Source organism: Numida meleagris, chromosome Z (assembly GCF_002078875.1).
Source record: "Numida meleagris isolate 19003 breed g44 Domestic line chromosome Z, NumMel1.0, whole genome shotgun sequence".
In the NCBI taxonomy this organism is placed as follows: domain Eukaryota; kingdom Metazoa; phylum Chordata; class Aves; order Galliformes; family Numididae; genus Numida; species Numida meleagris.
Genome location: NC_034438.1, coordinates 71,621,520 through 71,647,764, shown reverse-complemented (window position 1 = coordinate 71,647,764; position 26,245 = coordinate 71,621,520). Strand labels below are relative to the sequence as shown.

Genomic DNA, 26,245 nt, shown 5'->3' with positions numbered 1-26,245 from the left:
ATTGCTTCCACCACACCGGTGAGGACCAACAATGAGTGCCACTGGGAAGCCAGTGCAGCCATGCAGGGCAAGTGGCACATCTGCCAGGGTGTAGGGGTGTTCCAAGCTTAAAGCTCGCCTGCCCTGGCATGGCACTGCTGCCTCCCTGCAGCTCTGCTGGGCAGCTCCTGGAGGATTCCATCCTGGAATGAGGGCTGTTCTCTTGCAGGGTCCGTGGCTGTCTGCCCTGGGTTGTTTTGGAGGAAGCTCAGCCCGGTTTCCATGTGGTTAGGAAGCTTTATTTAGGAGGGACCCTGCACAGAACAGCAGCTGTTTGGGCTCAGTTTTAAGGCCAGGAGTTCAGTAAGTGAAACCATGCCTAAAAGGTCAGTGCTCCCCGGGACCAGTGCCCAATTATGCTGCTGATAGGAATGCATGCCAAGGTGCACTGTTCCCTGCCCAGCCACTCTGCCACGTCTAGTTCCCCAAAGTCCACATTTCTGCAACGGCAGCAAATGTTGGCCCTTAATTTGCCAGGTACTTTGGCTCTGCTGGCCTTATTTGGGCAAGCTGCTATCTGAGGATGTAAGACTTTTTCCCCTGTTGGCCAATGGCAAGATACGTGTCAGAGACCGTTTCCTGGACCCGGGCACGTCAGTGTGTGTGCTCCAGTTTACCGCTGTCCCCAGCCCTGCTATCAGGACAATGGAGGTGGGGAGGCAGCAGTGAGAGCAGCCTAGCTGATCAGTGCTCCAGCTCAGCTTGCTCCTCAGAGACTCCCTCCAGCTAGCTGGGGACAGCTGAGGCAACCCAGGATAGCTGCTGTGGCTGACATGCTATATAGACTGGGTCTTTATAGCCTGGCCTTCCTGCAGCACACCCATCCAGGTCTCTGATCAGCATCACCGGGTGCTGGTTCCTGCCTCGCTCCTTCCCTCCGTGTTGTGCAGCACACAGATGAGACAAAAATGTTGGGCCGGGCACAGGAACAGCCTGATGCCTGAAATTTGGCGTTGAGGGCTCAAGAGTCGTCGCTTTTCTCCTATCTAGAGTCTTGGTTTGGATCAACATTTTTCTTTTCTGTTTAGGGGCAACATTTGATTGTCAAAGAGAAAAACGTCCTTGAGATTGCGGGTTGCCGTAGAACGGAGCTGTGCTATTCTTGTCGACGCCATCAAAAGGTAAAGTTGGCCAGCAATACCCAACACCAAAAGAGAAGCGCACACACGAACACACAAGTCTTTGAACTTCCACAAAGGGATGGAGTGTTACATTTTGCACTGTTTCCTAGGAAACTAGTTTAGCGTAAAATGAACTCTTTGTCTCCTCTTTGCAAAATTGTTTGAACCACCGTATCTCACACAAGGCTGCTTCTCAGGCCATGGAAGCAGCACTACAAAAAAGCTCAATCTGCAGTTTGCTGCACCGACAGAGGCAGTACCTTTATCAGCAGCCTGAATGCTTCAGCTTGTATTTGTTGAGAATTGATAAGATTATGTCATCATCCTTTCTAAAAGTCAGAGAAATTAAATCTTGTTTCCTTTTTTCAATTTTTGTTTTTTTTTCCCTTTTCTTCTCTCTCTCATTTTTTTTCCTGCAGCACTGAGTGTCTTTCTCTACGCAGCAAGGCAGCATTAAGAAAAGATCAGAGAGGGCCTGCGCCTTTTCACTTGCACACTGGCTGAGGTGAATGCACGCCTCATTTTTTTTCACCTTGACCGCAGCAGAGGCCGGACCAGTGTCCCCAAAAGCACAGCTTTCACCCCTTGGCTTTAGCTGATATGTGCCAGCTGCCAGCCACCATCCATAAGGCAGAGAGGGTGGGTGTGTGGCCCCGAGTCACGGATGCCCTGTGCCCTGGCCAGCATGAGGCAGAGCTTGCAGAGAGTGAGCTGGGAGCCTGCTGTGCTCTGCCCCTGTTGGATCCCTTCCCTCAAACCCAGCACGCAGCCTATTCCCTTCCATCTATGGAGGGTGCACAGAGGGGCACGCAGCTGCCGGTCCCCTGTGCTCCCCTGCACCTTGCTTCACAAGCAAGTTTGGTTCCCTAATACAGTCCCTGTCATTTGTAGTTGTCATAATTTCCCGTCATAGCTGCTCTTTTCCTCCCCCCTTGTGATACTGCAGGGTTCAGCTCTACGGCTGATGTGCTTTTACTGCAGCCTGCTAGATTTTTCTTCGTCTTAATATTTTATTTATGATGCTATTATTCCTTGCAGCGGACTGCCAGCCACATTCTGCCTACACTTGCTGCCATTCCAAAAGCATCATGACCAGCAAAAGAAAATACTGATCTAATTGAATTAACAGTGGTGCTGTTAGCCTTAATAGAGTTTGTCATGAAACGCTAAGCAGATGTGACAATGATCTTGATTAGTCATATTTTTGTCCCTGCTCCCAGACAACACGGTAAGTGTTAGCCAGACCAGTGGGGAGGGTAATTCTCCTTTGCTGATCTGTAACCGTGCTCACCTAGACATGTGGCAACCACTTTTTGGACTGACGGCTGAAATAAGCCAAGCACTTGGGTAGCAGAAAGTTTTACATTCTGATAATAAACTTGGCTAATTAAAACAAGACGCAGATGGTACTGCCACCTAGCAATTTTCACCTCACTTACTCTGACGCCAATTATAGCCTTTCCCTAGCAGCTTACACTGCTTAAATTACAAAGTCAGGGGACAGACGACTATTTACCTGTTTCTATTCATGCAAGGAAGTCTAACACATCGTTTTCCTGCACAACACACGTGATGATGGTTTCAGTGCTTATTCTGAAAACAAAAGTAGCTCCATTCCTTTAAAAAAAAGGGAAAAAAAAAGTAATAAAAAGACCACTTGGAGACTCATTTGCAGGCACACACATTAGCAGGAAGCATATGCATATTACTCGCACAATGTGTTCCTCTAACACTTGTTGGTTAGAGCAGGTGCCATACTTCGGGGAAATTAACTTTAATTGGATAAATAGTAGAAAACTGGCCTTCACTAAGCCAGTCTAACACGCTGTCTTGGCTTATTATTTTCTTTGTGTATTCTGAACAGTCTGATGCTGCTCCCTTGGGTGGCTTTTGCTTCTTCCCAGAGCAAACTGCATTCACAAGGTGGGGCTTGGACAAACAGCTGCCGAGAATGGGTGAGGTTTGGTTGGTCCTGCTGTAATGCAGGTGGGGCGGACATGACAGATGCTTGGGGTTCTCTGCGTTGCTGTGAATGAGATTTACAAGCAAGCTTTGTGGAGCAGGAATCCACATCCAGCCCTGGGTGAGAGCGCAGAGCAATGCTGCCCTGGCTGACTTTGTGACAAGAGGAATGACCTGGAGTCACATCCCAGATCAGATCTATTGGCCCAACCACTGTATTTTTCCCAGTGTTGGTGCCTCACTGCTGCGGCACCTCTTTACATGTAAAATCATCCATTCTGCTGGTAGTAAATGGCACTGAACTGCCTGTGTTTTTTTCTGGGTTAGAAGCAGGGCTCTGCCTACTCCTTTTCACGGGAGGATCTTCCAGTTGCAGAATATTCCCTGCTATGGAAGCTACGGTGGGGCAGGACTTGGAAAGCAGTCTTTGAAATTACACTCTGGTGTGGTGTAAAAAGATGTCTCTGTTGGAGGGAGGGTGGGGAGGGGGGAACAGGATTTATCGATGTAGACCTTTGGCTTTCGAGCGATTCAGCGAGATTACATTTTGTGTAAAAAAATTTGTTCAAATTAAAGCTGATTGTAAAGGAACTTCTGTGCATCCTCAATTAGATGCTAAATGAGATCAAGATGAGTACCATTACTGTGATGGATATGGTTATATTAGCCTGTTTGAATTGCTCAAAGCACACCTGCTCCTCCTGGGTATTTTCTTCTTTGGCCAAGCCAAACACAGAGAATTTCTGTGGGCTGGTACCAGTGGCTCCTGCAGGAGACGGATCTCAGCATCCAATAACACAGAGTTTTTTCTCCCTTACAAAAAGCCACCGCACTGGATCATCTGGGATGCTGAGGACACTTCTCTCCTGGACTTGCTGTGGGTGCTCAGTGGACAGACCCATCCTTGGCAGCATCCTGCTGCTTTGCAGGCCACAGTCCCACCAGGGCAGTAGGATCTGACACCCTGCGTCCTTCCTTCATCCCTGTCCTGCACTCCTTCCTTCATGTCCCTGCTTTGACATGACTTCTCTCTCACCAGATGCAGGGGGATGAGCCTTGCAAGAGAGCCAGCTGGTGCCACTGCTGGAGGCTGACTTGGTCACTCCCCTTAAGCCTGACATGATCTATGGGAACAACTGAGACCGTCTGGCAACAGAGCAGACAGCTGGCGAGCACCTTCAGCAGGACCAGGGAGTATTTAATTTAGAAAAACAAACAAACAAAAAAAGGAACTGGGAGCAATAAAGCATCAATCTGCAGTTGCTTATAGAGGAACATTAATAGTAGTATGGAGGTATTGTCACTGAATAGCTTCCCTAGATGCTGCTTGGGTGAAGCGTTTCAGATCTAGCTGGATGTCATTTCAAAGAGGGCCAGCTGAAGAGCACCTGGAGGGCTTTCCCTTTCCTGTCTACAACACACAAGCCTCATGCATGTCTGTGGAGCTCTGTGACACCATACGGGCACCCCTGGTGTCCAGACTAGGGGCCATGGCTGAGGGAACGACATCCCCACGTCCCTCTGCATGCCAGCATGCAAGGACACCTCTGCTGGAAGGAAAGCTACACCTGAGGTGAAATTAGAGATGTCTGCAGGTGAAGCATGGAAAAATATTGGTGATGCTCGGCTCTCGCTCCTCTCTGCTGCCCCAAGGCCACCAGCTGGTACTGCCTTCAGTGACTGGTGGGCATCAGGGGAGAGAACAGGAGATGGAACTGTCAAGGGCCTCCTGATTACCACTGATGAGAGTGTGCCAAGGCTTTGTGAGATCTCTTTTTAAATTCACGGTCTCTTGCTCCACGAGGAAAGCTAGTACTTCACCACTTTCTGCTGAGCCTGTGTCACACCATCTGTGGTGCGAGGTGGGTGAAGGCATTCATGAGCAAGGCCTGCCGTGGCCATGCAGCAAAGCCTGAGCGAGACCTGAGAGCACAGGGGTAAATTTTTCAGTCCAATCCCATGTTTCTAGGTGAATACAGAAAGCTTGTGTCACAAAACAAAATCACCAGGGCAGTCACTGACGTGGCTGAGCGTTCAGCTGTATGCACTTTTGTTATTTATCTGTTTACTAACATCTTCTTGCAGACTTAAAGTCTTGGGCAACATCCTCTAAATCAGTCCTATAAAGTGCAATAGATTTATGCCTGCTGGAAGAAAACACAAGCTCTCCCATTATTCATGTGCAAAACCTGGAGATGAAGTCACATCTATACGATGATCTATTTTGGTGAGCCACGTGTGCTTCAATCCCAGCCTTGATCTGTTAAGCCATCAAGCCTGCCATAAATATTTGATGATGAACAAGCTAATAAAATGTGGAATACCAATAGAGGGGAAGCAAACGTGTGATTCAATTTTTAATTACCACCACTTTACTCTAAAGTCAAGTTATTTTCTGTTAGAGAACGAAAACAAGTTTTCTTTCTTTAACCTTTTAACAAAAACGATGGATCCTCACAGGAACAAAGGAACTAGGGCACAAGAAATAAGGTAGAACAGTCTGGTTTTATTACCATACGGAATCAAGAGCTTTTGTTTCCCCTTTTCTTTGCCTTCTTTCCTTCCTTTCTCTCTCTCTCTCTCTCTCTCTTTTTTTAAAAAATTTTCTCTCTTTTTTTTTCTTTTTCTTTTTTACAACGTACATTAAGGTGTGAATCTGATGTTATGGGGATGTGGAAATGAGGGGAAACTGGTGACATCACAATACTCTACAACTTTACAGCAAATGAGAGTCTGAATCTGTTGCATCTACCAGTGTATAGCAAGGGTGGAAAGCAAAGGCACACATAGGTTTATGAACCCCTCAAAACGAAGGGTGGAAGCGAACCGGTGGAGCGGGAGGATGAGAACAGAAGATCCACTGAGTACAAAATGGGCTTCTCAAGGTCAAACCAGTAGCGGATGCAACGTACGTTACAAAGGCAGATCGCCGTGCGAGCTGTTGCTGTGATTATTCATTTCTGTGTTTTGACAGAACGCTCTGCCAAGTCATAGCAATGGATCCGTGCGCTTGGTACTCAGGGGGTTTGGAGCCTGGTGAAAAGGCTGCGAGTCAGTTCTTTCCAAAAATGACCTTGCTACCTATGGTTTTCAGAGTTCTTCTTTTCTGTTTGCTTTTATTAAAACAACAACATTGCTCTGGATACAGATCTATCTACTCCAGTCTGCATAGCTCACTAAGGGTGAACAAAACTGTGTCGTGAAAGAAACCATGATGAAATGACATCACATGCAAGCACCCTTGTTACACACTTTGGTCTAAACCATCCAGACTTTATATATACCATCTATCAGCTAATGGACTTGAAATCTGTCTTTTCAGTCATTCAGAAACAAAACCAAAATCCTGAAAAACAAATGGAAGTATAAAATTTTAAAAAAACAAATTGAAACAGAAACAACCACCTTACTCAAACATACTGCTCAGTAGATATATATATATATATATATATAAAAAGCTTAGAAGCGATCCCCATCGTTTGTCTACAGTATGTTGACACAGTTATTGTAACAAATTAAAAACACATCTACGTTTTTTGCATAAACTGAAAGACTGGAAAAGGAACTTACACGCCTGCGCGCACACACACACGCACACACCTGTGCGCGCGCACACTCCCACGCTAGCTACATGCACAGTCACACCAAAGAAACAAAGGAAAAAAAAAAAAAAAAACTTTTTTTTTTTTTTTTTTTTTTTTTTTTTTTTTTTTTTTTTTTTTTTTTTTTTTTTTTTTTTTTTTCCTTTTTCCCCCAGGGGAAGAATAACATCGCAGCATCCTCCCGGAGCAGCGGCAGGTCGCTGCAGCAGGAGCCTGCCTGCCTGGCCTAGCTCCGCGTGCCCCGCCGGGTGGGCCGCGGGGCACGGCCCCTCTCGCCGTCCCCAAGGACGAGGCGTTGGTGGCTCCAGTGCTGCCAGGAGAGCGATCGTGGCACGGTGCTGAGGGGCAGCGCGGCGGGAGAGTGCTGTGGGGAGAGGGCTTGGCACGGCTGGGAAGCGGAACTGAGACCCAGAGGGGATGGCACTGGCCTGGTCTAGCGAGGGTTGTGGGGTTATGCCGATGGCCGCTACATTCTTCTTGCAATGCCTTCGCTCCAGTTCTCGAGAGGGCGCGGACGAGGGAGGACCAATAAATATTTGCATTACTCCAAGGGGAAAAAGAAAAAGGTTTTTTACATACTACAGCTCACAATTATACACAACGGAGGGTGTAAGGCACAAATTTACATGTGGAAGAAAACAGGCTATTCACAGATATATTCCCACGAAAAACCCGTGTGATAAGACCATAATTTATGCATGGTAACAGCCGGCATATTAATTAGTTCACACTGTTTGAAGATTTCGTTTGCCGTCTCACATGCAAGGTGAAATGAGATGGCACATCACAAGCTGGTGCCGTCACAGAAAGTATTAGCTACTGACAAAGCTATGTTGATAGCAATGGCGCACAAAAGTGCAGCTTTTACAGAGCTTCTCTTGCAGCTGCGTTAAAAGTTATGAACCTGTGGTATTTGTTTGTCGCTGTCTTAGGTCAGAGGCCAAGCCAGCTAATTAGCTGATAGACTTAAATAGATATCCCCGTTTTTTTTTTTGTTTGTTTGTTTGTTTTTTTCAGCTAATCAGACAGTCCAGGCACAAAGTTCAGAATTCCAGCTCCAACTTAATTAACTCAGTGAATTTATTGGAAAAATAAAAGTTTTAATTACTCCAGTTAACGGGTTTCACGTTAAATAGGTATAACTTTCAAGGTACTTCTCTGAAGAACTGCTCACAGGATGATATGCGGAAGTCATTTCCTTAGGAAAAACAAAAGTTGAACAATAAATAAGAGGAGTTACTTGCGTTAACAGTCACGTTATTCATTAAAAGAGACAGGTAGCAGAAATCTATGACATAGTTTGCCCAGCATGGCATTATAACTGCTGTAACCGAATGGCTGTAACACTGATGGGCATTTCACAGTACCTGCATTTAGTAAACTTCTGCCATTGTTAAGTCAGAGTTAGCTTTATCAATGGATTCTTTTTTTCTTTCTTTTTTCTTTTCCTTTTTTTTTTTCTTTTTCTATTTTAATTTTTATTATGTTTTTAATTACTGGTTTTGCTTTCCAGAGCACTCTTTCCCAGTTCAGGAATGCACTGTGCAGTTTGGGGGGTGAAATGTCACAGTCATCTTTCACCTGTGTGCTTTTGGCTCAATGTTTGTGATGGAGAGCTAGTCCTTTGAGCAAAGAACTGGAGGGCTGTGGGGGCGAGTCCTGCAATTGCAAACCTTCAACCATAGGTCATATGGCTCGGGTTAAAAAAATATTCCACTTTTCCCAGAGAGCAGAAACAACACGTCCTCAGCTTGCAACAACCATCTTCTCAGAGGAGCAGTTGCAGAACACTGGCTTTCAAGGGCAACTTCTGCTTAACTGCTGTTCTCCCCCCACCCACCCCACTGTGATTATGTACACGCGTCATTGGGCTTCATGGACGTGGAGAGCGGAGCGAAGGAAGGTTTGGGAGGTACATCTGGCTTTAGCGAGGGCGTGCGTTTCAACCCTGACCTGGTCAGAGAATTGTACGTGGCGAGGCTCGACTGTCGAGATACAGTCATGGCCTGTGCCTGTGCAGCGTGGACTTGTATGGAGTCCACCCGCTGCGGAGCTGGCGGTGGGTTGTCACCCCTGCCGAAGCTCTGATTTCGGGAGAGGTGCGATGAGTTAGAGGAGTTGGTGTTGTTTCTTTTGAGGGTCGACGCCTGGTGACTTCTTGTGAGTGAGTTTGTAGGGTAGTTTCTCTTGTAGTCCACGTTGTAAGCAGAAGAGTGCATTTCTAGCCGCTTGCTCAGGCCACTCTGAGACAGGGAGGTGCTCGGGGGCCCGAGCGAGGCTTCCCGTTGAGGTACCTTTGGCGGCATGCTGTCAAGATTTTCCACCAGGTTAACCCCATGGCTGGGGCTTTTGCTACTGAGATGGTCCTTGATGGTTTTGTACTCAAGGGTGGCATTCTGGTCCTCCACAGACATCTGAGCCCCATCACTCATTTTTGGCTGGTCAACATACTCGTGTTGGTAGCCTTGCTGGGCAATGGGCAGAACCATGACGCTGGGAATGTGGCTAGGAGAAGCCCTGAGTGGCAGGTCAGTTGGGATCACGGGCGAGGCCATTGGGGGGATATCTTTCGTGCAGGCATTGATGAGGTTCTGGTTTCTTTCCCACTCTCTGCTGCCGCGGCTGGGCTTCCTTTTCTGCTGCAGGGTTGGGGTGGACTCCGGGGTTGGCAGGGCGGCCAGATCCAGATGGTGCTGGTCAGCCTTGATCAGCATCTTGGTAGCGCTGCCTGGTGTAGCCAGCTTGCCATTGTGCATCAAGGGCGTGAGGATAGCTTCAGGCTTTGGTTCTTTGGACTGAGCATCTCCAAAGAGGCCACTGAGCTTGGTAACACTGCTCATGGAGCCGCGGCGGGAGTGGGTCAGTTCCTTCTCCTTTCTCTGCACAACAGCCACATCTCTGCGGCGATGGTCACAGATACAGTACACTATGATTCCTGAAAAGACGGCCCCCATTACAAAAGCTAGAATTACTGCAATGGCCAACAGGGTGACCGGCACCAGTTGATCATGACCCTTCAGGTAACTCTCACGAATCACTCCTGCAATAAACAGCATACAGTGATTAAGCAAACCAAGGGCAGGGAAAAGGACACTTATCTTTAACTACTTTATTCCGAGGAGGTTTGTTTACGTTCTGCAAATGATTTTTGACCAGCTTGCCAAAATCTAGAGATATACTGTACCTGCCAGCTACTTCTTACATGAACAGCTTTGGGTTTTTCAGTTCTGGAGTTGAACAATATGAAGTCCAGGAGGGGAGAAAGAATTCATTTGCAGGGCATGAGGAGTCAGTTTGAAATCCATGCCCTGGGCAAATACACACTCACTTTGAGAGGTCAGAGCTATTACTTCTCCTCCCCTGACATACTGGTTATTTCTCCCTTCCCTCCACTCAATCTCTGTTCAGCTAACACCATCTTATTTTTACTACTTATTTTTACTAAATGGTTCACATTGAAAATCCTGTGAAAGGAAGAGAGAGGAGAGGAGCTCTGCAAATATCAGAGAAGTGCATCCCACATTGTTTAAGGCTCCTTTCTTTGCGTGTCACTCTTTTATCTTTGTCATATGTTTTAAAAGTCAGTGTCACATGCCTGAGCTTCAGGAGGATGATTAAATAACTATGAAAGACAGAGCACTGCGGGAATGTATTGAGCCTTCTAGAGGACTGTCCTTGCTATTTTAATTTTTAAAGCTCTCGCTTGTTCTGGACACATGAATAGGCTTTAGGCTTACCTCTGTGCTGAAGCTTATGCTTTTTCTGCTGAAAGCTCTGACTTTGAGGGCCTCTTTTTTATGGCCCTGTGCTGTGGTCAGAGATTATTGTCAAATCTCCCTTGGCCCTCCAAGACCTTGCTGCCAGAAAAGGCATCTATGGCAGAGTGTTTCTCCTCGGTCTGAAGATGCTAACACAGCATTAATCAATGCCCTGAATTTCTAAAGAAAGTAACTTTTTTTTTTTCTTTTCCTGACATAGTTGGGCCGCAAGCCAGCAGCACTAATGAAACACAAGCACAGCGCCTCTAGTTTGTGTTCTCATTTCTGGTTTTGTTCTTTGTGTTTAACAAGGTGCAGCCACTGGCTTACAAGGGGCTGAAGGAATGTCTCTCCCAGCCCTTTGTCCAGAGAGCGTACAAATGCCAGGGCATTATAAGCTGCACGTGCTCTAAGGAAACACCGGCCATGTCCTTATTGCAGGAGAGAGCAAGACAGAAAAAAGTACCTCCAAGGCTCTCCTGAGACCTCACAAAGATACGAAACTTCCGTGTCACAAATCACCTCCTCCTAGGGTAACGTCTTTTGACGTATTTGGCAGGCAAGATATTAGTGGCCCAGAATTAGAATCAAATGCAAAATACTCCTCAGCAAACTATGCTAAAAAAGCATCGAAAGGTTGTCATTATCTCACAGAAACCTTTGATAAGTACTCTACAGTACTCTGCCTAGCCAGAGTACTGTTACTATAGTTATGTATTTTCTGCACCCATTTAGTTATTGTGTTTAGTTGGACATGAGATATTTCCTTCAAGATAGGGACTTTATATTTAAAACAGCTCTTGAAATCTTAAATTCCTGTTTGTGACATCACAGCCAGGTGCCATGGAAGTTGTTATGCTGTCATGGAGGACTGCGATTTCATGAGAATAAAGAGCAGGAGCAGATGATCCCTTATGAAGCTTAGATTCTGCAATCATACAAACACCTTCATAGTCAAGGAGTAAGGGAAGGAAAACAGACCTCAGGAAACAATGTATAAGTAGAAATTATCTTCAAATCAAATGTTCCTGAGAATGCTTTTTTAAAGCACAGCTGCTTTCCAGTGGTCAGATTTTTCTACTCTTTGTCATGAGCACCAAGCAAAAGTTGGTGGAGCCCAACCCTGTAACTTAAATCCACACACAAAGCTCCTCTGTAAAGTCCAGAGGCACAGTGTAGCAGCTGCAGTACCATCAGGAGGAGCAGTATTTCACTGCACTGAAGTCTTAATGTTTTTCAGTAACATGGCTCAAAATACCTGCTCAGCACCCACCTAAATAGGGAAGGACCTGCAGCCATTAAGCCTGGCTGTCTGGAAGCAGAAACCATCCATGTCCCTAGAGGATGGGTCAGGACTTCTCCTAGCTGAATGATTTCTGGCCTCTTTACCCATCATTTGCAGTTGTGACATGGAGGCTGAGGACGGGAGCCTTGTATTCAAGCCTCTCTGGATGGTTCCATGGAAGGACTTGAACTCATGTGACATGCAGTATTAGAACATTGCTCTACTCCCTACATGGGAGGAAAAACGACTAGCCACTGGGATGGAGGTTTCCTTCAAATGGTTATAGGTCTTTCAGGAAGGAGTTACAGCAGAGAAACCAGTTTGCTCTGGGGAAGCTGACCTGCTCCCTTCAGAGCCCAGTGTCACAGCCATGGGCGGATGGCTGCTCCATGCCTGGCACTTCCTGCTGGCTTCAGGGCTGAGTGCTCTTCTACAGCTGACAAGTGTAAATCACAATCCCTGCATACAAAGGCAGCACGAAATCTTGCCATCAGTTTTATATTACCGATGGATACGAACTCATTACAACGAATGTCGCAAAATTATCACACAGTTCAGCCTGAGTGACCATGCCTATTCAAGAAAAGGCTGGCTGAAATGCTGCAGCTCATAATGCAGGTGTTTTACGAGCAAAGACTTAGGAAGGCTTTAGATCAGCCTGAGTCTGGCTACTTCCTCTAGAGCTCAAGCCCTCCCAGAGTTTATTATGTTTCCTATACGAGGGAGAAAAGATATTTAAATTTACTGGCTTTGCTCAAGGCAGGTGGATCTTCTCTGGACACAAACCTAGGTTAATGAGGTCATTTACTTTTTTATGATGGATCACATCCAAGTGCCTTATGAAAGTATTCCTAACAACTTTAAATGAAATGATTAGGATGGGCGACCTGCATTAATGATTATGAAACTGATTATGAGCTGAAACATCTCGAGCCCCTACCACCAGTAGTAACTTCTCTCATAGTATGGGATGAATAGGCAGGAGTGTGATCCCAATTACGCACCCAGAAAGTGGTTTGAAAGCAAACAGAACAGTGTTTTAGCATTGTGATTGCTTTTACACATCCTGCAGCTTTCAAAGAACTACACAGTTTGCAAAGCACAGTTCAGCATCATTCGTTACCACTCATTACTGTAAGAATTAATTTGAGAAAATATAACTGTAAAAAAATAATGAAAGGCCTAGACTTTTGGAAGTCAGATAAAGCATTTCAACTATTAGTTTTGAGGAAATACCTGCGATTGAAAAATCTTATAGCTGTGTATTATCTGACACCCTTCTAAGACACTATGCACTGGAAAACAGCCTGGGCTGGCTCTATTAGATGCTGTGGAAGCAGACTGTAAAATATGATTGATATAAATACTGTTGTGTTGCTTCCAGTATATATTTAATAATAAAACAGTTATTCTATGCAAAGAACTATTACTTTTTACTTCTAAAATATTCTGTCTAGCATTTTGTTGGTTGCAACACATTCCTTCAAATTGGGAAAACACATTGCTTATTTCCTTTTACGCAGTTTGAAGCGCTCATCCATACTTTTGCTTATTTGTGGCAGTACCTGTAGACATACTACCACAGATAACACCCAGCTACTTTCTGTTTACAGAATTACCTGTAATTAACGTAGCACTGGGAAAGGCCTGGGGGTAGAATAGCAGTAAAAGCCAAAAAGCTTCAAAGACATACATGGGCTTAAATATTTGCATGTTCGAAGATCAGACTTTAAGGGCAGGTAAATGCCACAAATACACTGACACTTATCTGTCTCCTTCAAGTTTTCCATTGAAGTAAAAATCCATCCATTGCAAATCACAACTGGGTTTAGCACTGCAGGTCTGCCCATGTGGGACAGACTGTTAGTTCTGGCTACTCAGGGGGCCAGTCACCTGATATTCTCCAATTTTCATGGCTATTGTGATTCCTGTAAACAACACGATCCTTCCTTCTCCACTAACTTTCTGTAATTTCATCCCATGTCCTTTTCTTTGCATCTTCAAACATCAACAATATTCTCCGTATATTCAGTACACCCTGTACTATCCCAACCTGGAACATAAAAAATCACTTCTTCTTACTCATCTAATGAGAGAGAAGATCTGATATACAATTCACTTCTTCAGGCAGAGCTTATAGGTAAGATACAGAGGGTTGGCTGGCTGGTTGGTTAATAAGATATTAAGAACAATGCTTCCAAAATTCCAAAGTATTTTAGCTCTGAAATGACTTGTTGAATGTCTGTGGGTGAAAATAAGAGAGGAAAGACTAGAGCTGGTAAAATAATATGGATCTACTGTATGCTAGGTAATCGTAAGCATGAAGGAGATGAGGTTTCTTCTTTTCATCAGCTAACAAAAGTATTCAAGGGTTAGGACTTCACCTGGACACCTGCTAAATAGTACAAGATGTGCACAGTGCTGAAAATGTCTTTGCAAGAAAATGCTGATGTAACTATTCTGTGCATGTTCTGGTTGTTCTAATTCTAACAGGAAAAATCTTCTGAGGGCAGAAACGTAATTAGGGTGAAGTAATCACATATGAATATAGTTCATCATCCTGAAGAATACATGACGTGAGCATAAGGGAATGGGAATAACAAACGCCAGTACTGCAAGTTTCAATAAGGGAGGACAAATCATAAAATATATGGATATTAAAGCATTTATTCCTTTCCTTCCTTCATATTTCAGCAAAAACCCTGATCTGTGATAAGAAATGTAACAAATGCAGGCAATGCAGTGCTGACCAAAACAGAGACAAGAGAGACACGGAGAGCCTATCAAATGAGAGAACTGACACTCCAGTTGTCAGAATGAGGATGACAGCAGAACAAACGATTAAGCCACCAATTTTATAATCAAAGTATAAAAAAGTGAATATAAATTTGGCAAGAATAAATTACATTAGCCTAGCCAAACTTCCTTCCCTGATGGGATAAATGGTTACTTTTTACGGGAAAACTTTAAGAATGATACATTCTGGCTCATTTTAGAAAAAAAAAAAAAAAAAAAAAAAGTGAGCTAAAATCTGCAGAAAAGCAGTTGAAAAGTATTGATGAAAGGTCTACCTGGAAAGAGATCTGAAGTAAGAAGTCCTCCAAAGGATTCTCTGCCTAGACAAAGGAAAGTCTAAGTTGTGGTAAAGGGGTTTTGATTCTACTGCAGTTGGCACAAATTTTCACAAGCATGTAATCAGTATTATCAAATTAGGTGGTGAAAGAATGACCAAATGAAGAACAAAAATCCTACCCTAGAAAAAGGTAGACTGGGCAGTATTATAAAATGTAATGCCTCCACAGGGATCTTTATTAGTCTTGGAGCCCTAGCCTTCTTATTTCTCATTTGGATGAATGTGTCTGTCTCAGGAGAACAGTAATTAAGAGGCATTTGCAGAAAGGAGACTTAAAGTTTGGAGAACCAACAAAAGAGCTGTATCTTTTTAGTATATGCAGTACAAAAAAGAAATCTCTCGTGAGGAAGGCTGAATTTCTTTCTCTCATCAGTGATGAGGAATAGAGATGGCAAACCCTCAAGAAGAGCTCCACAGTCATTTTCCTCCAAATCTGGGTAATGGTCTATGCTTTACAGTGAGCACGAACAGTAATTCCAGTTTATAACCACCACAACTGCTCGATGGATGAAAACAAGTATCTACTTCCTAGTTTGAACAGCTTAACTTGAGGCTGCTTTAGTGATACAACAGGCCAGATGCTGCCTTCTTTTACAACCAAGTTAAAATCAGCAAGAATAACAGGAGCAGGGCAGAGAGCAATATCTGGTTCTATAACCACAGGTTCCTGTACATGAACAACCTCATTGCCTGTCACTAAATATCACGCATTTCTGTTTGAGTACTACAGTTAGCTGCGATATGGATACAAAGACACTTCTGTTCCAGAAATGATTTATGGCCTTGAGAAGTGTACACTGGACAATGAGGCGACCACATGCCACGTGCATCAAGAACGCTCTGTGATCATCCCTGCAGGGAGCTGTCACTGTCTAGTTTTCCACCATTGTCAGCAACAGATGGTAAAGTAATAACCGAAAATGGTGGCACGCATGAAATTGAAACATGGAGGTGGGAAATGAAGAATGATGTTTTGGCAGGGAAATGGGAGAATAACTACCAGGGAATAAGGTAGTATTTAAGTCTAGACCACACATTTACAGAAGTCAGGGAGTGGGTGTCTTTGTGACTTAAACTTCACCTCTCTGCCTAAATAGGAATCAGCCCACTTCCATCTCCAACACCTACAAAATCACTTGAGACTTTCCACACAGCAAGTCATTGTTCCACAAAGGCACAATGGTTTCTTTATTGTTGTTATTTAAGGAGAAAACCTTGCAGTTAATTTCTTTCTTCAGTGTAAGCTTTTCTGTCTGATGTGTGACTCCCTCTGCTTAGACTTGCAGGAATGCTGGCACAGGCTCATTATGGATGGAGGTTTTTATGGGCTCCTGAATGTCTTTTTAAAATGCCACTGAAAAGGTTTTCAACATGTGTCTCCAGGTGTTAGAACTGTGTTTACAGACAGTTTCATGCTGCTAAAAGACTATTTCAGCCTGGAAAATCCCTGCAGGTATTAACAAGCCTTCTTCCTCCTTTTTAACCAGAAACAGGATTAGAAAAAAAATCAGATGAAGTTAAACTGGACACCCAGAATTAAAGTGACAGCAAGTTCATGAATGGCCAGAGTTTACCATGCTGAGAGTTTAGCATTCTGAGCTATTACCTTTCTTGAAGACATAATTTCAAAGTTTGAAATAAATAAAAATCATTATGATGCCAGTGATTTGACGTTAGCCACTTTATTGGAAGTGCTTTGTTGGAAAAGGCAAGTAACTTCTTTCCTTTATCAACCTCCTGGCTGCAAGGCCTTGTTCTGCAGACTCAGTGCAGGTCTACCCAGTATCCATTTTTCCCATCTACTTTTTTTTCTGGACTGTCATTGTTAATAGATAGAAAAAGTATTAACTGAAAGATTCATCGTTAAAACTGCTGGCAAATCTTTTGTTTGTTTCCCTCACAGTAAATCTGTATTTCTGATTTGTAAAGGTCTGTAAGTTTTGCATGACTGCTGAGAAGACCTGTCTGTCTCCTCATGACTCCAGTATCTTCTTATGACTCTCAAAGACAGCCACCCGAAGCTGATAGAGATATTAAGCAAAAAAAAGCAGAAGCAAGTGGCCCAAGGGATCACTACAGGTATGAAGAGGAAGTATACTTCAGATCTTTGAGAAAATCAGTAGATAACATGAGTCAACTAACACTTAGCAAGCTTGAAAAGGATCTGTGCAATCAAATCAGCCATAGAGGCCTCTGTCAAGTATGCTCTGGCCCTTAATCAGACTTATTTCAGAAGCAATCCCTCCAGGACAGGTTCACCTATTGATCTCTAAGGGTGGTTTTATTTCTCCTTTCAACTGTTTCAAATTACGGTCCTTCTCACATCTGATGAATGACTGTCAACATGACTCCCTATAGAAAAAAAAACAGTTGCAACTTAGTAAAAAAGGGGAGATAACACATGCTTGAGAAGACGGAGAATACTAATTCCTGCATTTTTTGAGCTGTATATGCTGTGTGAGAAAGGTTAAAGAAATAACCGCGTGCATCAGTAGAGTTTAGGGGCTGACCTCCTGGAGAAGAGCTCTGCGGAGAAGGACCTGGGGGTCCTGGTGGATGACAGGTTGGCCATAAGCCAGCAGTGTGCCCTTGTGGCCAAGAAGGCCAGTGGGATCCTGGGGTGCATTAAAAGGAGCGTGGCCAGCAGGTCAAGGGAGGTGATCCTCTCCCTCTGCTCTGCCCTGATGAGGCTACATCTGTAGTACCGTGCCCAGTTCTGGGCTCCCCAGTTCAGGAAAGATAGGGAACTTCTAGAGAGAGTCCATTGGAAAGCTATAAATATGAGAGGAGCCTGGAGCATCTCACTTTTGAGGAAAGGCTGAGAGACTTGGAACTGTTCAGCCTGGAGAAGAGAAGGATGGGAGGGAATCTTACCAACGCTTATGAATATCTAAAGGGTGGCAGTCAAGTGGATGGAGCCAAGCTCTTTTCAGTGGTGCCCTGTGACAGGACAAAAGGCAGAGGGCACAAACTGGAACATAGAAAGTTCCGTGTGAACATGAGAAAGAACATCTTTACTTGGAGAGTGGCAGTGCACTGGAACAGGCTGCCCAGACAGGCCGTGGAGTCTCCTTCTCTGGAGATACTCAGCACTCTCTTGGACACTTTTCTCTGCAACCTGCTCTAGGGAGCCTGCTTCAGGAGGTGGGTTGGACTAGATGATCTCCAGAGGTCCCTCCCAACCCCTACAATTCTGTGAAACTACTCCACCGTTGTCCATCCAAGAAAACACAAGTCTTGAAATATTTTGAAGAGAGTTTACGATTAGCTGTTCTTATGAGCCTGCAACACAATTTTTCTATGTATCGCGGCTGCCAAACAAAACCTATACTTTGTCATACTTGTGAATTTTCAGCAATTATAAGGGAGCAGTTCTTTATTGAAAGTGATTAATATAGATGGAAATTACAGGCACTGAACCAGCAAATTCATGCCTAGACATCTTCCATCCCCACTGAAATGAACAGGAGGCAGAACAGGAAATGATTGGAACAGCAAGCTCTTAGCTCTTTATAAAAATTGTGTTACTTATAAGCTGTAACTGTAAATAAACCAATTTATTAAGTTTTCATGTATGAGAGAAGGTTTGAGGTACACAACTACCTGAATCTATGATGCAATGATGAGAGTCACTACAGTCTTGAAGCCAGCCCAATGTTATTTGTCCCACTCAGTATCCTGAAGGGCAGTTCCTGCACTAGGAAGAGCTTGAGAACCTTAGTTCCACTGGCAGGCAGCATGCAATGGCTGATCATTTTGAACTTTCTGATTTCAGTACCTTCCTTCACCTCTCATCCTTTCCCAGTGAGCAAAGATAATTTTAGATGCTTCTTTGTGATGGAGAATAAGCAGATATAGCATGTCCCTTAAAACAGTAAAGCAGGCTTTTGCGGTAGATGAAACAAGATGTATAAAATCCAAATGTCAAGGAAAATTAATTCTTTTGTAGCTTGTCTCAGCAGAGGCAAGCTTTATACTGCTTTGCATCTTAAAAACACAAGTTTCCTTTAAAGTCTGCTGTATTTCCTCTAATGACGTAAAAGAAGCTCAAGTGCACATTCTGGGACCTTTCTCCTATGCCTGGGATGAGCTTAAGCATACCCAGCTGCTCTTATTAGTTTACTTCAGGGATTGTTCACAGCTGGATTAAACCAGATTTACATATGTTTGGCTGAATATGCATGAATTCAAGGCTCCAGAGAAGTTGTTGTAGCCTGCAAAGTGAATCTCTCATCTTCACAGTTCCATTTTACTGTACGCAGCTTCTCTGACGAGGCAGAACCCTTTTTTTTTCCTGGGCATTATGCATTTCTGGGCATTATGCATTCTGGGCATTATGCATTCTGGGCAGCCCAGTGCCTTTCCGGGAGCAGTTTTTATGTGCAGAGTCAAGGAAAGAAGCTGTCACTGAGAAATTCTGTGGTTTTGCTTTTCCTTTCTTACAGCCTGTTTTGAACTACGACCTTTCTGCACAACGGGGAGAAGTGAAGTTTGCTGGATGTCAACAAGAGCAGCTCTGATCAGCAGGCTGAAGCGCAAAGCAGCCCTTTACTGGGGCTAAATTTCAAACGCTATATACAACGCAAAACCAAAAAACGTTTCTGCTTCAGCTCTGATCTTCTTTAAAGACACAAAAATGGAAATGCTAGTTATAAGCTACGAGGGTAACTAAGCACATCACAGCTGAACTACCGAAGGAATTATCTGTTCAACATCCAAGACATTTAACCAAGATTATGCCCTATATACATATCCTATCCTCTGAGGTTCTTGATAAAAAATCTTCAAGTCATACAACCAGGGGACCAAGCTAACAATGTTCACTCACACACACTATCTTCATTTTCTAGGGATAGTCCTGCTCACAGCTGGGCTGCTGGTTAGGAACAGAGCTGGACCGTGTTAGGCCTGCTCTTACGCAGAGAGAGGATGAAACCTTTTCCACCATTTAAATGCCAGCATGGTATTTTTTGTGACAGAAAGCAAGACTGTGGATTAATTTCCCTGCACTCATGAACGCTGCAGGTATTTCCTTCAGGACCTGGACTTTAAAGGAATTAAAACATGCTCCCAGTGGTCAGTAAAAGACAAGACGGCTTCTTCTAGGAATATTTACAGGGCTGAGGCTCTAGGCAGAAAATAGTTTATATGTGGCTGGTGTTAGGTTTATCTTTTTCCTTTGTATTTTAGTCCCACAGCCTCAGGTGACTTTGAATAAGTTAAGTGACTGCAAAATTGCAGCGAGTTGGAAACACTGGTTGTAACAGCCAGTGAGACTGATTTTACCTCTAGTTCTTCCTCTGTATCTCACGACTCTTCCAATATAAATATCAGAAGCCTTATTTCCTCCCAGTTACATTAATTCTAATCTGCAGTACCTCCAGTGAAGCAAGCATGGTTACTCCAGCTACGTCCTGGGGTAGCAGGTAGCATTTTCCTACTGGATGTCTTGCCCAGCTACTGTCATCTCTTATTTAATTTTGTATCTCTAGTCTTGGCTTCTCTCATGCATGTTTCCCTTTGTCTGTCAAACTTATGGTTCTCTGCATTTTTTACCTTATTTTGTTACCCTAATTTTTACATCGCCTCTCCATCTCACAGACACTGGACGTACATTTATACTTCAATGCCATAACTTCACTGATGCTTCCCATCTGTGCATTCTTTTAATGCGCGCAGTGACGGCTCTGGCCAAATCTGCTGGATGACGTGAACTCCATCTCAGAGTGCACAGTGTGGCAAGTAGGCGCTGACCTTGCTCCAAGAATTGCCCTGGGGCCAGCAGAAACCTTGCCACAGAGGTGTGCCCAGATCTGTTTCCTCTCCAGCACACCCAGCTGCCCTCTGACTGTCAGCAGAGGCAGGTAGATACGTTGCACATTCGCTTTATGGCAGCTGTGTTTCTGCACTACAACTACTCCCCCAGCCTTCCGCTTGTTTCTGGTGCTGTTTCAAATCTCCTTTTTTTTTTTATGAATTTACTGTAATGTTTGTTCATTTTCTGCTTGTGCACTTTTTTAAAGCCAGTATTTCCCACTGCTGCAGGCAAACCAGGCAGCTTGCACAGCTAGCTAATCAACATGAAGGTAGGTGCTAGAACAAGGAGCTGACTGGCTTATCTCCTATCTGCAGAGTAGCTCTCAAGAAGTGTTTACTGATCTAGAGATATACAAATTTCCATGCGAGAAGTTAGCGCTTCATTTTTTTCCCCTGGCACTTGGGACTGTAAAAAATTTTATCGCAATCTTTGTGATACGTGTTTTCTTTCTTTCCTAAAAACAGTGTAGCTGAGTCCAAACCTTCAAGGGAAGCAGAGCTGATGTCATCAAGCTGTCTTGCCATGAGCAAGCAGAGAGAAACTATACTGTCCACCCAGCTCTGGATGCTGGGTACGTGCAAGTGCCTGCTGATTTTGATATCAGTAATTTAGTTCAACCGCACACCAAACTGCACAAATACCCCTGGGGACCACTGGATATGGAAAATTAATGGGTCTTACTGGATGAGTGCCTCAGGGCATTGCCTGTAGCTTGGTCATATTTAGACAAAACGCGCAGAAAATGCAGCAGGACTGTACGACCTCTTTAAGACACTGAATAGAGACTACTGCTTTGTAGAGATAAAGCTGAACGCTATCTGCAAAAAAGAGCAGGGCTCTTTATGTTCTATATTATGAGCCGAGAATACCCAAACCTCTGGGCAGGCACTGTGGCGAGTGTGAGAGGTTCAGTGGGGAGAGCACACAGCAGAAGGGACAGAGGGCACTCCTGCTCTGCGCCCTCCTCTGCGACCATCTGATCAGGAGTCATTCAGCAGCAAACACACACGGGGAATTACTGAACTGCTTGATGGGAGCTGTATGCTGATGGCAGAAATAGAATTTCACCACAGGCTCAATCGAGCAGCCCTTTCTGCACCAAATGACAAGACCACTTCTGCTCGCTTCTGTGAAGAGAAACAAGTGGAACTCAGTCTTTACCCAGCTTTATGATCTGTGCTTTGGTTACTCTGATCAGCTAGCCAGACTGATGACTCTAAACGTATAAGTGGAGGGAGGCAGGTGCCTCCCTCTATTTTTTCCACAGCTCCATGTAAAATGAGTTAATTATATTAACCAACGTGAATGACTGTTTTCTAGGCTGGCATTATTTCTTCAGAATTACAGCTATGCTTGCCTCCAGATAGGAACTCAGTGAAGTTTTATGGTTTTAGGATCAAGGAAACAATTGGAAAACACACGCTTCTCAGAATACTTTCAGAGTTATCTTGCTGAGCACACTGGTGTATGGCCTTTCAGGAGGTGCTCCTGTGCACTCTTAAATGCACTGTCTGAGCTGTTACTGGCTGTCTGAGCAATTGCAGACCTTCCAGGCTCTCCAAGAAAAAAAAAATCCCTCTAAGAACACGATAGTGAATAGCTTTGTATGGTTTTAAAAATGTGTGTGTTTTTCCTTTTTTTTTTTTTTTTTTAACAGCTCCTCTTTTATTGTCTGTCACAATTGTGGGTAAGATGGGATGGAGCACGAACAAGATGGAATATTACTGCCAGCATGCAGCTGGTATTACTTCCAATTAAAATAATCCTTGTTGGGCATATGAAAGAGCAGCCTAGTTTATGCCCAGCCGTGACAACGTTACCAAGTTGCACCTCCATTTGAGATTTTATTTCACAGAGAATAGTGATCTTTGGTTGTTGTTGGAATAACTACAGTTTAATACCCAGGGCTTAGCATTTTGGTAGGCATTGGAAGCAGGGACTGATCTGAAGGCTATCCATTGGGAGGCACAGTTTCAGAGCACTGCAGGTATTCTTCCTGGATGACACAAAGCTGATGATAAAAGTGCTGCTGGCCATTTCAGATGTTTGCTGTATTGTACAGCTGTGCCAAATACGGCCTCTAATGCTCCCTGAGCAATTACTTTAAGAACTGCTCTAAGCTCTTTTAATGTCAGTGTAGCCGTTAAAATCTACTTCTGCACAGACTTTGACTTATTCTGATCTGCTGGGGCAGGGAGAGCTGTCAGACTATCTGCTAGATGGCTAAACTGCTTATCAGTTGTAGCACCGATATTCAGTGTACATGGAGTTATCTGTGTGTTTAGTTGCCAAACTGTGACAAGTCTCTTCCGGGTATGAGCAAACGGAGATTTTTCAATAGCTTAGAACTTGGCCGGTGAAGCTATTTTTTTCTCGAAGGTTTGTCAGAACACACATTTTTGATACAGCAGTAAATTTGCTCTATCTGCTTTGAAACTTCTCAGTAAAATGCCCGTAAGAATTTTTTTTTCTTTTTAATTTTTTTGGTAACATGTGAATAAGAACGCATTTCCCCTCTCTTCCTGAGACACCAGCAGAGAAAATCTTGGAACGTGAAATCTTGAAATAAAGCAAAAGTCACAGTAACTGTAATTGGAGACCAGAGACTATGTTGTCTCACTGTTAAATAGCTCAAAGTGACACTTGTCTGAACACCTGGCTAAACTAAGGATATTCACTGAAAAGACCGCTTTCCAAATATGACAACATTTGTCATCTGTATAGAATGTTAAATAAAAATAATGTGGCGAAGTCTAAATTATGCCTTCTCCAGGCTTTTTTTAATTAACAGCATGCTATTAATCAGTAAGCACCAGCCTGTTCTGATGGAAAAAAAAAAAAAAAAAAGCTAATAAGCTTGCTTTTTTTACAGTCTTAAAGAAAACTAAGTGAAAAAAAGAAGAGAGCCAGTCAGGATCCTGCACAGAAAGGGATACTGAGACTGTTCACTGAGAGGTTATCCACATGAGAAGGAATCATGCAGTGTTCCGTTACAGAAGCATGTAATTAATAAACAGCTCACAGTCCACAGATTATCTTGCAAGTGCTCTGAACCAGGACTGTCAATGCTCAGGTTGCTGAAAAATTACTACAGGACATCTTACTATTAATACCATTATTGAAGCTATGTACATCCTATGTTAGAAAAAATGAATTATTCAAATATCTTTAAGAGTATATTGACATTTTAATTATACATTGGCATTAATTTAGCACCAAAAGGCACTTGAAGGCTCCTTTCGGCTGCAAGATTTTCTGCTGTTAAATCCCTTCACATTTCAAAGCTGTTTCAGAAATCTCTTGCTTTAAGGCTAAGTTCTTTCCTGCCCGTTCAGCATGTTTGCATTGCCCAGCACCTCCCTGTACTCAACACATATGTCCCCAAAATGGAATGCGGTGCTATTCAGCATCCTGTCCATCAATTATTCCTTGCTGCTTCCAGATAGAGTAGCGGCCCTGTAGGGCCAGCATAGCCTGGAATGAATTCCTAGCCCTTGATAAATATGTCAGCGCTACAGAAGTCAAACAAAAGCATCAGGCAGTCTGTGGTCCTCCTCCAAGCTGTCCTCACCGGGTGGCTGTGGATGAGCGCAGCTGGGAATGTTGTCTATCACACAATAGCTCTACTGCCCCGAACTCTGAGCAGCTGCCTTGACAAATTAGACATGGCCTCTTTTATTGAAAAAGCAGATCAAGGTTCTGGGGCAGCTTTTCCCTGTTTTAGCAAGACAGGCTTCCACTGTTCACTGCAGCCTGTAAATGGATAGCCTGACTTGAAATCTATGCAGGTGGACAATTACAGGTCAAGGATACCTGCTGCTTCCTACAGCCACATTTGACATTTGATGAGCTCTATTTTAAACGTCATCCTTCTTTTATTGGGAGGATTCACTAGTGTGGAGATGCATTTACAAAGAAAAGCTCCGTTGATAGTCTTCATTATGCAGTTGCACATTTGCAAATTCTCTCCTATCATCAATAATGTCTCCTTGTTGCTGGCGGTTTTTTTGCTACCAAATAAATTATATATCTCTTGTCTCTCAGTTCAAATCCTGCTGCTCCTGTTTCCCCTTCTGCAAATTAAATCTGAAACCCAAACTCTCAGCGGAACATTGAAGCATTTTGATTTCTGAAAAGCTTAAGTTAGGTGCAGGGATGAGGTACCATCATTTCTTCAGGCACAGGTGTGTGCCTGAATACATGATGTAAAGCGTTCCTCTCCCTACACTTCCTGCCCTACAGAAGATCTGTGACTCAATGAGCTGAAGCTTTTTTTGTGTAAGATTTGAAATGAAGACTAGCAACAGAGAAGACACACTAAACCACTGTGCTGCATTCTATTACAACCCCCTTTTTTAAGTTAAACTGGGCTTATGGATATGGCTTAGTTACTGTCCTGTTATTCAGCATGCTTAGTCTACTCCCTGTTTCCTTGCTCTTGTTCCCCTAAAAACTTAAAAAATCGTAAAGAAAACATGTTTGAAGAGAGTCTGTTGTCTGAAATGTTGCTTCCAGCATTTTTCTTTCATCAATTCTATATACAGTTCCCATTTTATTAATTAGTGCTGTTTTTTCCCCTGCCTGTGTTTGAACTTGGGGATGCAATCTGAGATGATTAGCTGTCTCTGGCCCTGGGAACTGACAGAGACATGCGCATACAATGGAACAGAGGGAGGATCAGCGTCACTGCTCTGGACAGGTCTGGTGCATTCCCTTAATCCTTACTGCACAGCCCGCTTGTCTATGGCACTGGGTACCTGTAACTCCAGTGTGGGGAGGTTACCAACCTTCTGGCATATGTACAAGTTATTAGCCCAGTCTTGTGATACAGATATCTAGCCACTAAAAGCTCTGCTGAGAAATCTGGTCTCATTTAAGTGTTAACAGCAGTTATCTGGTAATGATCTGATAAGGGACTAAAGTGATGTTCTACAGCAGAGGGGCCTGGTATGCTGTGATTAGTCTCTGAGACAATCAGATTCTGGACAAGTTGCTTATGATAGGCATTCTAGACAAATATTTGCTCCTTTTTTCTTTTAATATATATTTTAGCACTTCATCTAGGCAGCTAGCATATGTGACAAACATGAATAGGATGTCCTCTAGAAACAGGTATGTTTTCAGTAAGCTGATGCTAATTCACCTAAAAAGATTTAAAAAATCAAACCTTTATGGCTTTGTTTAGTATGTGCTCATCCAATCTGCCTCTGTTTAAATCCTAAGGGGAAAAGTAATTAGGTTTTAATCTAGATGTGAATATGCAGAAATGGACTAAGTCCATTTAAGTCTTCTGTACTGAAACCTCTTTGTGCAGCATGACAGCTCCAAGTGAGCAAACCCCTCACATCAAATCTCAGCCAAATGCTACGGAATCAGGCAGGACAAATTCGCTACTCCCTTTCTTACAACACTTATTAGCCTGCAGACAGGAAACGTACGTTTCAACGTACAGAGAGAGAAGAATCAGATCTGATTTCATCTTCATCGTTTCCTCAGTACTTGAAAGTGTTAGTGAATGGCAAAGTAC

General features: G+C 43.6%; 1 protein-coding gene across 6 annotated transcripts in view; it reads right to left on the bottom strand.

Moving 5' to 3' along the window:
* SEMA6A (semaphorin 6A) overlaps positions 7,686–26,245 on the bottom strand; it is a 113,861-nt gene continuing 95,301 nt past the window's right edge. For all 6 annotated transcript variants that reach the window (XM_021380551.1, XM_021380554.1, XM_021380555.1 and 3 more), the window contains one exon: positions 7,686–9,764. In XM_021380551.1, coding sequence (XP_021236226.1) covers positions 8,575–9,764 — 1,190 coding nt within the window. In that variant the 3' untranslated portion in view covers positions 7,686–8,574. The remainder of the gene's footprint in view (positions 9,765–26,245) is intronic.